The 14539-nt window shown below is 46.4% G+C and overlaps 1 protein-coding gene across 1 annotated transcript in view; it reads left to right on the top strand.

Moving 5' to 3' along the window:
- LOC140468441 (uncharacterized) overlaps positions 1-14175 on the top strand; it is a 74392-nt gene extending 60217 nt beyond the window's left edge. Inside the window, exon 2 of the mRNA XM_072564535.1 lies at positions 13067-14175. Coding sequence (XP_072420636.1) covers positions 13081-14148 — 1068 coding nt within the window. The 5' untranslated portion in view covers positions 13067-13080 and the 3' untranslated portion in view covers positions 14149-14175. The remainder of the gene's footprint in view (positions 1-13066) is intronic.
- Positions 14176-14539: the final 364 nt, after the last annotated feature.

Raw genomic sequence — 14539 nt, 5'->3', positions numbered from 1 at the left:
GAGTGGAGTGGATTTAAGATTGATTTGAGGAATGGGGTAATTGAGTGTGATTTGGGGAATGGGGGTAATTGAGGTGATTTGGGAAATAGGGTAATTGAGTGTGATTTGGGAAATGGGGTAATTGAGTGATTTGGGAAATGGGGTAATTGAGTGTGATTTGGGAAATGGGGTAATTAAGTGTGATTTAGGGAATGGGGTAATTGAGTGATTTGGGGAATGGGGTAATTGAGTGTGATTTGGGAAATGGGGTAATTGAGTGTGATTTGGGAAATGGGGTAATTAAGTGTGATTTAGGGAATGGGGTAATTGAGTGATTTGGGGAATGGGGTAATTGAGTGTGATTTGGGGAATGGGGTAATTGAGTGTGATTTGGGGAATGGGGGTAGAACATAGAACATAGAACATAGAACAATACAGCACAGAACAGGCCCTTTGGCCCACGGTGTTGTGCCGAACTTCTATCCTAGATTAAGCACCCATCCATGTACCTATCCAAATGCCGCTTAAAGGTCGCCAATGATTCTGACTCTACCACTCCCACGGGCAGCGCATTCCATGCCCCCACCACTCTCTGGGTAAAGAACCCACCCCTGACATCTCCCCTATACCTTCCACCCTTCACCTTAAATTTATGTCCCCTTGTAACACTCTGTTGTACCCGGGGAAAAAGTTTCTGACTGTCTACTCTATCTATTCCTCTGATCATCTTATAAACCTCTATCAAGTCATCCCTCATCCTTCGCCGTTCCAACAAGAAAAGGCCGAGAACTCTCAACCTATCCTCGTACGACCTAATCTCCATTCCAGGCAACATCCTGGTAAATCTTCTCTGCACCCTCTCCAAAGCTTCCACATCTTTCCTAAAGTGAGGCGACCAGAACTGCACACAGTACTCCAACTGTGGCCTAACCAAAGTCCTGTACAGCTGCAACATCACTTCACGACTCTTGAATTCAATCCCTCTGCTAATGAACGATAATACACCATAGGCCTTCTTACAAACTCTATCCTCCTGAGTGGCAACCTTCAAAGATCTATGTACATAGACCCCAAGATCCCTCTGTTCCTCCACCTGACTAAGAACCCTACCATTAACCCTGTATTCCGCATTCTTATTTGTTCTTCCAAAATGGACAACCTCACACTCGGCAGGGTTGAACTCCATCTGCCACTCCTCAGCCCAGCTCTGCATCATATCTAAGTCCCTCTGCAGCCGACAACAGCCCTCCTCACTGTCCACAACTCCACCTATCTTTGTATCATCTGCAAATTTACTGACCCACCCTTCGACTCCCTCCTCTAAGTCATTAATAAAAATTACAAACAGCAGAGGACCCAGAACTGATCCCTGCGGAACTCCACTTGTAACTGGGCTCCAGGCTGAATATTTACCATCTACCACCACTCTCTGCCTTCGACCGGTTAGCCAGTTTTCTATCCAATTGGCCAAATTTCCCTCTATCCCATGCCTCTTGACTTTCCGCATAAGCCTACCATGGGGAACCTTATCAAATGCCTTACTAAAATCCATGTACACTACATCCACTGCTCTACCCTCATCCACATGCTTGGTCACCTCCTCGAAGAATTCAATAAGACTTGTAAGGCAAGACCTACCCTTCACAAATCCATGCTGGCTGTCCCTAATCAAGCAGTGTCTTTCCAGATACTCGTAAATCCTATCCCTCAGTACCCTTTCCATTACTTTGCCTACCACAGAAGTAAGACTAACTGGCCTGTAATTCCTGGGGTTATCCCTATTCCCTTTTTTGAACAGGGGCACAACATTCGCTACTCTCCAGTCCCCTGGTACCACCCCCGTTGCCAGTGAAGACGAGAAGATCAATGCCAACGGTACTGCAATTTCCTCTCTTGCTTCCCACATAATCCTAGGATATATCCCGTCAGGCCCGGGGGACTTGTCTATCCTCAAGTTGTTCAAAATGTCCAACACACCTTCCTTCCTAACAGGTATCTCTTCTAGCTTAACAGTCCGTTCCACACTCTCCTCTTCAACAATACGGTCCCTCTCGTTCGTAAATACTGAAGAGAAGTACTTGTTCAAGACCTCTCCTATCTCTTCCGACTCAATACACAGTCTCCCACTACTGTCCTTGATCGGACCTACCCTCGTTCTCGTCATTCTCAGGTTTCTCACATACGCATAAAATGCCTTGGGGTTATCCTTGATCCTATCCGCCAAGGATTTTTCATGCCCTCTCTTAGCTCTCCTAATCCCTTTCTTCAGGTCCCTTCTGGCTATCCTGTATCCCTCCACTGCTCTGTCTGAACCCTGTTTCCTCAACCTTATGTGAGCCTCCTTCTTCCTCTTTACTAGACATTCAACCTCCCTCGTCAACCAAGGCTCCCTCACACGACCATTTCTTTCCTGCCTGATTGGTACATACATATCAAGGACACGTCGTATCTGCTCCTTGAAAAAGTTCCACATTTCCAACACATCCTTCCCTGACAGCCTATGCTCCCAATGTATGCTCCTCAAATCCTGTCTTACAGCATCGTAATTTCCCTTCCCCCAATTGTAAAACCTACCCTGTTGCATGCACCTATCTCTCTCCATAACCAAGGTGAAAGTCACAGAATTGTAGTCACCATCACCAAAATGTTCACCCACTAACAAGCCCACCACTTGTCCCGGTTCATTACCGAGTACCAAATCCAATATGGCCTCCCCTCTGGTTGGACAATCTACATACTGCGTTAGAAAAGCTTCCTGGACACACTGCACAAACACCGCCCCATCCAATCTACTTGATCTAAAGAGCTTCCAATCAATATTTGGGAAGTTGAAGTCGCGAGTGTAATTGAGTGTGATTTGGGGAATGGGGGTAATTGAGTGTGATTCGGGGAATGGGGGTAATTGAGGGTGATTTGGGGAATGGGGTAATTGAGTGTGATTCGGGGAATGGGGGTAATTGAGGGAGAGTTGGGTAATGGGGTAATTGAGGATGATTTGGGGAATGGGGTAATTGAGAGTGATTTGGGAAATGAGGTAATTGAGTGTGATTTGGGGAATGGGGATAATTGAGTGTGATTTGGGGAATGGGGATAATTGAGGATGATTTTGGGAATGTGAGTAATTGAGAGTGATTTGAGGAATGGGGTAATTGAGGGTGATTTGTGGAATGGGGGTAATTGAGTGGGATGTGGGGAATGGGGTAAGTGAGGGTGATTTGGCTATTGGGGGTAATTGAGGGCGATTGGGGAATGGGATAATTGAGGGAGATTTGGGAAATGAGGGTAATTGAGGGTGATTTGGGGAATGGGGGTAATTGAGTGAGATTTGGGGAATGGTGTAATTGAGTGTGATTCGGGGAATGGGGTAATTGAGGGTTAATTTGGGGAATGGGGATAATTGACGATGATTTGTGGAAAGGGGTAATTGACTGTGATTTGAGGAATGGGGTAATTGAGTGTGACTTGGGGAATGGGGTAATTGAGGGCGACTTGGGGAATGGGGTAATTGAGGGCGATTTGGGGAATGGGGTAATTGAGGGTGATTTGGGGAATGGGGTAATTGAGGGTGATTTGGGGAATGGGGATAATTGAGTGTAATTTGAGGAATGGGGGTAATTGAGTGTGATTTGAGGAATGGGGGTAATTCAGGATGATTTGGAGAATGCAGTAATTGTGGGTGTTTTGGGGAATGGGGTTAATTGAGGGTGATTTGGGGAATGGGGTAATTGAGGGTGATTTGGGGAATGGGGTAATTCAGGATAATTTGGAGAATGGGGTAATTGAGGGTCATTTGGGGAATGGGGTAATTCAGGATAATTTGGAGAATGGGGTAATTGAGGGTCATTTGGGGAAAGGGTAATTGAGTGTAATTTAAGGAATGGGGTGATTGAGTGTGAATTGGGGATTGGGGTAATTGAGTGTGATTTGGGGTATGGGGTAATTGAGGGCAATTTGGGGAATGGGGAAAATGAGTGTGATTTGGTGAATGGGGGTAATTGAGGGTGATTTGGTGAATGGGGGTAATTGAGTGTAATTTGAGGAATGGGGTAATTGATGGTGATTTGAGGAATGGGGGTAATTGAGGGCAATTTGGGGAATGGGGAAAATGAGTGTGATTTGGGGAATGGGGTAATTGAGTGCGACTTGGGGAATGGGGTAATTGAGGGTGATTGGGGAATGGGGGTAATTGAGGATGATTTGGGGAATGGGGTAATTGAATGTCAATTCGGGAATGGAGTAATTGAGGGTGATTTGGGGAATGTGGTATTTGAGTGTGATTTGGGGAATGGGGGTAATTGACGGTGATTTGCGGAATGGGGTAATTGAGTGTGATTTGGGGAATGGGGGTAATTGAGTGTGATTTGGGGAATGGGGGTAATTGAGGGCAATTTGGGGAATGGGGAAAATGAGTGTGATTTGGTGAATGGGGGTAATTGAGGGTGATTTGGTGAATGGGGGTAATTGAGTGTAATTTGAGGAATGGGGGTAATTGATGGTGATTTGAGGAATGGGGTAATTGAGGGTGATTTGAGGAATGGGGTAATTGAGGGTGATTTTAGGAATGGGGTAATTGAGGGTGATTTGGGGAATGGGGGTAATTGAGTGTGATTTGTAGAATGGGGTAATTGTGGGTGATTTGGGAATGGGGATAATTGAGGGTGATTTGTGGAATGGGAGAATTGATTGTGATTTGGGGAATGGGGTAATTGAGTGCGACTTGGGGAATGGGGGTAATTGAGGATGATTTGGGGAATGGGGTAATTGAATGTCAATTCGGGAATGGAGTAATTGAGGGTGATTTGGGGAATGGGGTATTTGAGTGTGATTTGGGGAATGGGGGTAATTGACGGTGATTTGCGGAATGGGGCAATTGAGTGTGATTTGGGGAATGGGGGTAATTGAGTGTGATTTGGGGAATGGGGGTAATTGAGGGTGATTTGGGGAATGGGGATAATTGAGTGTGATCTGGGGAATGGTGATAATTGAGTGTGATTTGTGAAATGGGGGTAATTGAGGGTGATTTGGGAATGGGGTAATTGAGGGTGATTTGGGAAAGGGGTAATTGGGTGATTTGGGGAAAGGGGATAATTGAGGATGATTTGGGGAATGGGGTAATTGAGGGTGATTTGGGGAATGGGGCAATTGAGTGTGATTTGGGGAATGGGGGTAATTCAGTGTGATTTGGGGAATGGGGGTAATTGAGGGCAATTTGGGGAATGGGGAAAATGAGTGTGATTTGGTGAATGGGGGTAATTGAGGGTGATTTGGTGAATGGGGGTAATTGAGTGTAATTTGAGGAATGGGGGTAATTGATGGTGATTTGAGGAATGGGGTAATTGAGGGTGATTTGAGGAATGGGGTAATTGAGGGTGATTTTAGGAATGGGGTAATTGAGGGTGATTTGGGGAATGGGGGTAATTGAGTGTGATTTGTAGAATGGGGTAATTGTGGGTGATTTGGGAATGGGGATAATTGAGGGTGATTTGTGGAATGGGAGAATTGATTGTGATTTGGGGAATGGGGTAATTGAGTGCGACTTGGGGAATGGGGGTAATTGAGGATGATTTGGGGAATGGGGTAATTGAATGTCAATTCGGGAATGGAGTAATTGAGGGTGATTTGGGGAATGGGGGTAATTGTGGGTGATTTGGGGAATGGGGGTAATTGAGGGTGACTTAAGGAATGGGGTAATTGTGGGTGATTTGGGGAATGGGGTAATTGTGGGTGATTTGGGGAATGGGGATAATTGAGGGTGACTTGGGGAATGGGGATAATTGAGGATGATTTTGGGAATGTGGGTAATTGAGAGTGATTTGAGGAATGGGGTAATTGAGGGTGATTTGTGGAATGGGGGTAATTGAGTGGGATGTGGGGAATGGTGTAAGTGAGGGTGATTTGGCTATTGGGGGTAATTGATGGTGAATGGGAATGGGGTAATTGAGGGAGATTTGGGAAATGAGGGTAATTGAGGGTGATTTGGGGAATGGGGCTAATTGAGGTTGATTTGTGGAAAGGGGTAATTGAGAGTGATTTGGGGAATGGGGGTAATTGAGTGGGATTTGGGGAATGGTGTAATTGAGTGTGATTCGGGGAATGGGGTAATTGAGGGTTAATTTGGGGAATGGGGATAATTGACTGTGATTTGAGGAATGGGGTAATTGAGTGTGACTTGGGGAATGAGGGTAATTGAATGTGATTTGGGGAGTGGGGGTAATTGAGGGTGATTTGGGGAATGCGGTAATTGAGGTTGATTTGGGGAATGGGGGGTAATTGGGGTGATTTGGGGAATGGGGATAATTGAGTGTAATTTGAGGAATGGGGGTAATTGAGTGTAATTCGAGGAATGTGGGTAATTGAGTGTGATTTGAGGAATGGGGGTAATTCAGGATGATTTGGAGAATGCAGTAATTGTGGGTGTTTTGGGGAATGGGGTAATTGAGGTTCATTTGGGGAATGGGGTAATTCAGGATAATTTGGAGAATGGGGTAATTGAGGGTCATTTGGGGAAAGGGTAATTGAGTGTAATTTAAGGAATGGGGTGATTGAGTGTGAATTGGGGATTGGGGTAATTGAGTGTTATTTGGGGTATGGGGTAATTGAGGGCAATTTGGGGAATGGGGAAAATGAGTGTGATTTGGTGAATGGGGGTAATTGAGTGTAATTTGAGGAATGGGGGTAATTGAGGGTGATTTGGGGAATGGGGTAATTGAGTGTGATTTGTAGAATGGGGTAATTGTGGGTGATTTGGGAATGGGGATAATTGAGGGTGATTTGTGGAATGGGAGAATTGATTGTGATTTGGGGATTGGGCTAATTGAGTGCGACTTGGGGAATGGGGTAATTGAGGGTGATTGGGGAATGGGGGTAATTGAGGATGATTTGAGGAATGGGGTAATTGAATGTCATTTCGGGAATGGAGTAATTGAGGGTGATTTGTGGAATGGGGGTAATTGAGGGTGATTTGGGGAATGGGGGTAATTGGGTGTGATTTGGGGAATGGGGTATTTGAGTGTGATTTGGGGAATGGGGGTAATTGAGGGTGATTTGCGGAATGGGGTAATTGAGTGTGATTTGGGGAATGGTGATAATTGAGTGTGATTTGGGGAATGGGGTAATTGAGGGTGATTTGGGGAATGGGGTAATTGAGTGTGATTTGGGGAATGGGGATAATTGAGTGTGATTTGTGAAATGGGGGTAATTGAATGTCATTTGGGGAAAGAGGGTAATGGAGTGTAATTTGAGTAATGGGTTAATTGAGTGCGACTTGGGGAAAGGGGTAATTGACTGTGATTTGGGAATGGGGTAATTGAGGGTGATTTGGGGAATGGGGGTAATTGAGGGTGATTTGGGAATAGGGTAATTGAGGGTGATTTGGGGAAAGGGGTAATTGAGGGTGATTTGGGGAAAGGGGATAATTGAGCGTGATTTGGGGAATGGGGTAATTGAGTGTGATTTGAGGAATGGGGGTAATTCAGTGTGATTTGGGGAATGGGGTAATAGAGTGATTTGGGGAATGGGGTAATTGAGGGTGATTTGGCGATTGGGGGTAATTGAGTGTGATTTGGGGAAAAAGGGTAATTGAGAGTGATTTGGGAAATGAGGCAATTGAGTGTGATTTGGGGAATGGGGGTAATTGTGGGTGATTTGGGGAATGGGGGTAATTGAGGGTGACTTAAGGAATGGGGTAATTGTGGATGATTTGGGGAATGGGGTAATTGTGGGTGATTTGGGGAAAGGGGATAATTGAGTGTGATTTGGGGAATGGGGTAATTGAGGGTGACTTGGGGAATGGGGATAATTGAGGATGATTTTGGGAATGTGGGTAATTGAGGGTGATTCGGGAATAGGGTAATTGAGGGTGATTTGGGGAAAGGGGTAATTGTGGGTGATTTGGGGAAAGGGGATAATTGAGTGTGATTTGGGGAATGGGGTAATTGAGGGTGACTTGGGGAATGGGGATAATTGAGTGTGATTTGGGGAATGGGGGTAATTGTGGGTGATTTGGGGAATGGGGATAATTAAGTGTGATTTGGGGAATGGGGGTAATTGAGGGTGACTTGGGGAATGGGGATAATTGAGGATGATTTTGGGAATGTGGGTAATTGAGAGTGATTTGAGGAATGGGGTAATTGAGGGTGATTTGTGGAATGGGGGTAATTGAGTGGGATGTGGGGAATGGGGTAAGTGAGGGTGATTTGGCTATTGGGGGTAATTGAGGATGAATGGGAATGGGGTAATTGAGGGAGATTTGGGAAATGAGGGTAATTGAGGGTGATTTGGGGAATGGGGGTAATTGAGGTTGATTTGTGGAAAGGGGTAATTGAGAGTGATTTGGGGAATGGGGGTAATTGAGTGTGATTTGGGGAATGGTGTAATTGAGGGTTAATTTTGGGAATGGGGTAATTGAGGGTTAATTTGGGGAATGGGGTAATTGAGTGTGATTTGTGGAAAGGGGTAATTGACTGTGATATGAGGAATGGGGTAATTGAGGGTGATTTGGGGAATGAGGGTAATTGAGGGAGATTTGGGAAATGAGGGTAATTGAGGGTGATTTGGGGAATGGGGGTAATTGAGGTTGATTTGTGGAAAGGGGTAATTGAGAGTGATTTGGGGAATGGGGGTAATTGAGTGTGATTTGGGGAATGGTGTAATTGAGGGTTAATTTTGGGAATGGGGTAATTGAGGGTTAATTTGGGGAATGGGGTAATTGAGTGTGATTTGTGGAAAGGGGTAATTGAGGGTTAATTTTGGGAATGGGGTAATTGAGGGTTAATTTGGGGAATGGGGTAATTGAGTGTGATTTGTGGAAAGGGGTAATTGACTGTGATATGAGGAATGGGGTAATTGAGGGTGATTTGGGGAATGAGGGTAATTGAGTGTGACTTGGGGAATGGGGGTAATTGAGTGTGATTTGGGGAGTGAGGGTAATTGAGGGTGATTTGGGGAATGGGGTAATTGACTGTGATTTGAGGAATGGGGTAATTGAGTGTGATTTGGGGAATGGGGGTAATTGAGTGTGACTTGGGTAATGGGGGTAATTGAGTGTGATTTGGGGAGTGGGGGTAATTGAGGGTGATTTGGGAAATGGGGTAATTGAGGGTGATTTGGGGAATGGGGGTAATTGAGTGTGACTTGGGGAATGGGGGTAATTGAGTGTGATTTGGGGAGTGGGGGTAATTGATGGCGATTTGGGGAATGGGGTCATTTAGGGTGATTGGGGAATGGGGGTAATTGAGTGTGATTTTGGAAATTGGGGTAATTGAGTGTGATTTGGGGAATGGGGTAATTGATGGTGATTTGGGGAATGGGGTAATTGAGTGTGATTTGGGGAATGGGGTAATTGAGTGTGATTTGGGGAATGGGGTAATTGAGGGTGATTTGGGGAGTGGGGTAATTGAGGGTGATTTGGGGAATGGGGATAATTGAGTGTGATTTGGGGAATGGGGTAATTGAATGTGATATAGGGAATGGGGTAGTTGAAGGTGATTTGGGGAGTGGGGTAATTGAGTGTGATTTGGGGAATGGGGGTAATTGACGGTGATTTGGGGAATGGGGGAATTGAGGGTGATTTGGGGAATGGGGTAATTGAGGGTGATTTGGGGAGTGGGGTAATTGAGGGTGATTTGGGGAATGGGGATAATTGAGTGTGATTTGGGGAATGGGGTAATTGAATGTGATATAGGGAATGGGGTAGTTGAAGGTGATTTGGGGAGTGGGGTAATTGAGTGTGATTTGGGGAATGGGGGTAATTGACGGTGATTTGGGGAATGGGGGAATTGAGGGTGATTTGGGGAATGGGGTAATTGAGTGTGATTTGGGGAATGGGGTAATTGAGGGTGATCTGGGGATTTGGGGTAATTAATTGAGTGTAATATGGGAAATGGGGATAATTGAGTGTAATTTGAGGAATGGGGGTAGTTCAGGATGATTTGGAGAATGCAGTAATTGTGGGTGTTTTGGGGAATGGGGTTAATTGAGGGTGATTTGGGGAATGGGGTAATTGAGGGTGATTTGGGGTATGGGGTAATTGAGGGCAATTTGGGGAATGGGGAAAATGAGTGTGATTTGGGGAATGGGGAAAATGAATGTGATTTGGTGAATGGGGGTAATTAAGTGTAATTTGAGGAATGTGGGTAATTGAGGGTGATTTGAGGAATGGGGGTAATTGAGGGTGATTTGGGGAATGGGAGTAATTGAGTGTGATTTGTAGAATGGAGTAATTGAGGGTGATTTGGGGATTGGGGTAATTGAGGGTGTTTGGGGAACGGGGGTAATTGAGGATGATTTGGGGAGTGGGGTAATTGGGTGTGATTTGGGGAATGGAGTAATTGTGGGTGATTTGGGAATGGGGATAATTGAGGGTATTTTGTGGAATGGGGGAATTGATTGTTATTTGGGGATTGGGGTAATTGAGGGTGTTTGGGGAACGGGGGTAATTGAGGATGATTTGGGGAGTGGGGTAATTGGGTGTGATTTGGGGAATGGAGTTATTGAGGGTGATTTGGGGAATGGGGTAATTGAGGGTGATCTGGGGATTTGGGGTAATTAATTGAGTGTAATATGGGAAATGGGGATAATTGAGTGTAATTTGAGGAATGGGGGTAGTTCAGGATGATTTGGAGAATGCAGTAATTGTGGGTGTTTTGGGGAATGGGGTTAATTGAGGGTGATTTGGGGAATGGGGTAATTGAGGGTGATTTGGGGTATGGGGTAATTGAGGGCAATTTGGGGAATGGGGAAAATGAGTGTGATTTGGGGAATGGGGAAAATGAATGTGATTTGGTGAATGGGGGTAATTAAGTGTAATTTGAGGAATGTGGGTAATTGAGGGTGATTTGAGGAATGGGGGTAATTGAGGGTGATTTGGGGAATGGGAGTAATTGAGTGTGATTTGTAGAATGGAGTAATTGAGGGTGATTTGGGGATTGGGGTAATTGAGGGTGTTTGGGGAACGGGGGTAATTGAGGATGATTTGGGGAGTGGGGTAATTGGGTGTGATTTGGGGAATGGAGTAATTGTGGGTGATTTGGGAATGGGGATAATTGAGGGTATTTTGTGGAATGGGGGAATTGATTGTTATTTGGGGATTGGGGTAATTGAGGGTGTTTGGGGAACGGGGGTAATTGAGGATGATTTGGGGAGTGGGGTAATTGGGTGTGATTTGGGGAATGGAGTAATTGAGGGTGATTTGGGGAATGGGGTAATTGGGTGTCATTTGGGGAATGGGGTATCTGAGTGTGATTTGGGGAATGGGGGTAATTGGGTGTGATTTGGGGAATGGGGATAATTGAGTGTGATTTGTGAAATGGGGGTAATTGAATGTCATTTGGGGAAAGAGGGTAATGGAGTGTAATTTGAGTAATGGGGTAATTGAGTGCAACTTGGGGAAAGGGGTAATTGACTGTGATTTGGTAATGGGGTAATTGAGGGTGATTTGGGGAATGGGGGTAATTGAGGGTGATTTAGGGAATGGGGTAATTGAGTGTGATTTGAGGAATGGGGCTAATTGAGGGTGATTTGAGGAATGGGGTAATTGAGGGTGATTTGAGGAATGGGGTATTTGAGTGTGATTTGTAGAATGGGGTAATTGTGGGTGATTTGGGAATGGGGTAATTGAGGTTGATTTGGGGAATGGGGTAAGTGAGTGTGATTTGAGGAATGGGGATAATTGAGGGTGATTTGAGGAATGGGGTAATTGAGGGTGATTTGAGGAATGGGGTAATTGAGGGTGATTTGGGGAATGGGGATAATTGAGGGTGATTTGAGGAATGGGGATAATTGAGGGTGATTTGGGGAATGGGGATAATTGAGTGTGATTTGGGGAATGGGGTAATTGAGTGTAATTTGAGGAATGGGGGTAATTGAGTGTAATTTGGGGAATGGGGATAATTGAGGGTGATTTGGGGAATGGGGGTAATTGAGGGTGATTTGGGGAATGGGGGTAATTGAGGGTGATTTGGTGAATGGGGTAATTGAGGGTGATTTGGTGAATGGGGTAATTGAGGGTGATTTGGGGAATGGAGGTAATTGAGGGTGATTTAGGGAATGGGGTAATTGAGTGTGATTTGAGGAATGGGGATAATTGAGGGTGATTTGGTGAATGGGGTAATTGAGGGTGATTTGGGGAATGGGGATAATTGAGGGTGATTTGGGGAATGGGGATAATTGAGTGTGATTTGGGGAATGGGGTAATTGAGTGTAATTTGAGGAATGGGGGTAATTGAGTGTAATTTGGGGAATGGGGATAATTGAGGGTGATTTGGGGAATGGGGGTAATTGAGGGTGATTTGGTGAATGGGGTAATTGAGGGTGATTTGGTGAATGGGGTAATTGAGGGTGATTTGGGGAATGGAGGTAATTGAGGGTGATTTAGGGAATGGGGTAATTGAGTGTGATTTGAGGAATGGGGATAATTGAGGGTGATTTGGTGAATGGGGTAATTGAGGGTGATTTGGGGAATGGGGATAATTGAGTGGTGATTTGGTGAATGGGGATAATTGAGGGTGATTTGGTGAATGGGGTAATTGAGGGTGATTTGGTGAATGGGGATAATTCAGTGTGATTTGGTGAATGGGGTAATTGAGTGTGATTTGAGGAATGGGGATAATTGAGGGTGATTTGGTGAATGGGGTAATTGAGGGTGATTTGAGGAATGGGGATAATTGAGGGTGATTTGGTGAATGGGGTAATTGAGGGTGATTTGGGGAATGGAGGTAATTGAGGGTGATTTAGGGAATGGGGTAATTGAGTGTGATTTGAGGAATGGGGATAATTGAGGGTGATTTGGTGAATGGGGTAATTGAGGGTGATTTGGGGAATGGGGATAATTGAGGGTGATTTGGTGAATGGGGTAATTGAGGGTGATTTGGGGAATGGGGATAATTGAGTGGTGATTTGGTGAATGGGGATAATTGAGGGTGATTTGGTGAATGGGGTAATTGAGGGTGATTTGGTGAATGGGGTAATTGAGGGTGATTTGGGGAATGGGGATAATTGAGTGGTGTTTTTGGGGATGGATTTTTGAGCCTAACCCTTTCTCTCTCTCTCTCTCTCTCTCTCTCTGTGTCTCCACCCTCTCCCTGGTCAGGTCCTGGTGGGGAAATGGTCACCATGTGGTTTCCCCCTACCCTCCTCCTGCTGCTGACCCTGACTCCCCACCTCTTGGCCTCAGGACCCTATGTCACCCCAATGCAGGTCTCAGCCCTCGTCTCTGTCATCAAACCGACCCCTGGACAGCCTCCAGAGGTCGCAACCTCTGCCACGGTGGAAATGGTCAATAACACTGAGCCCCTGGTCACCAGGGCAACAGCAACGGGGGTCATGACCCAAAAGGGAGGGACTCCAGAGGTCACGACTGCGGAGGGAGAGACATCGGAGGTCATGACCCCAGTATTGACCACCAGGCAGAGATCTACAAACACGACTACCACAACAATCCAGAGGATGACCCGGAAGATGATCTCCAGAACCACCCGGAAGATGACCTCCATAAAGACTCTGAGGATGAAGAGTAAACAGCAGATCTCAGTCGAATTGACTGACCCTCCCAGTCGGATGTGGATAATCTTGATCCTGTGTCTGATTTTCATCACTCTCCTCATTCTCCTGGTCAGTGCCTGCAGGAAGCTGCAGGAATTTGGGAGTCAAGGCTCCTACTATCCCTGTCACCTGGCCAGGGAGCGGTACGTCAATGCTGAGGAGGGAGAGGGGACAGAGGATGGACAGCCCAGAGCAATGAGGCAGGTATTCCTGAGTGCGGTCTGCCGAATGCTCCCCTGGAGGTCCTCCCTGTTACTGGGCAATGATGAGGGTGATGAGGTGGCAGAGTCGGAGGAGGAGGGAGGGGGGGAGGAGGGAGTGGAAGGTGAAGTGGTCCAGGGAACAGGCAGCAGTGAGGCACAGCCAGAGGGAGAGGGCGACCAGGAGGACGCTGATCACTCCGACAGCGATGACTACTCCAGCCTCGGGGGGCTAGACCTGAGGGAGAGGGCAGTCCAGGAGGAGGAGAGCGAGGAGAAGGGGCAGGAGGAGGGGTCAGGCAGTCAGCCGAGTGAGGGTGACTCACCTGGCCATCACTCCCCCAGTGGGGATGAGCTCCTCAGTGACATCCACTCTTTCTCTGGCACAGCCCAGTGGTCAGACACCAACCACGATATCACTGCCCTGTGAAGGGGCAGAGCTTCCTGGGTACAGGGGCATGGGGGGGGGGGGGCAAAGGGATGGGGGTGGGCGTGGGCACTGTGACTTGGGGTCTCATTTTGGGAAGGGGGGAGCAATCTGGGGGTGGGGTGGTGACCAATCTCCCAAAGAGGGGACACAGGTGCAAATGGAGGGGTTGGAACGCACCGCATGACTCCCCAACTTTAAGGGCATTTAATTGGTCATTGGATAGGCATGAGGACAAGAATGGGCTTCAGATTGGATCCACAGGTCAGCGCAACATCGAGGGGCTGAAGGGCCTGTACTGCGCTGAGATGTTCCATGTTCTATGAGTCAGGGAGAATGAGGGTAATGGGGAGGGAGGGCTGGAGAGTGGAGTCGAGAAACAAGTTGGCCATGA

This window comes from Chiloscyllium punctatum, chromosome 47, assembly GCF_047496795.1.
Source record: "Chiloscyllium punctatum isolate Juve2018m chromosome 47, sChiPun1.3, whole genome shotgun sequence".
Taxonomy (NCBI): Eukaryota; Metazoa; Chordata; class Chondrichthyes; order Orectolobiformes; family Hemiscylliidae; genus Chiloscyllium; species Chiloscyllium punctatum.
Note: the sequence above shows the minus strand (reverse complement) of the source record. Positions and strands in the feature narration are given on the sequence as shown.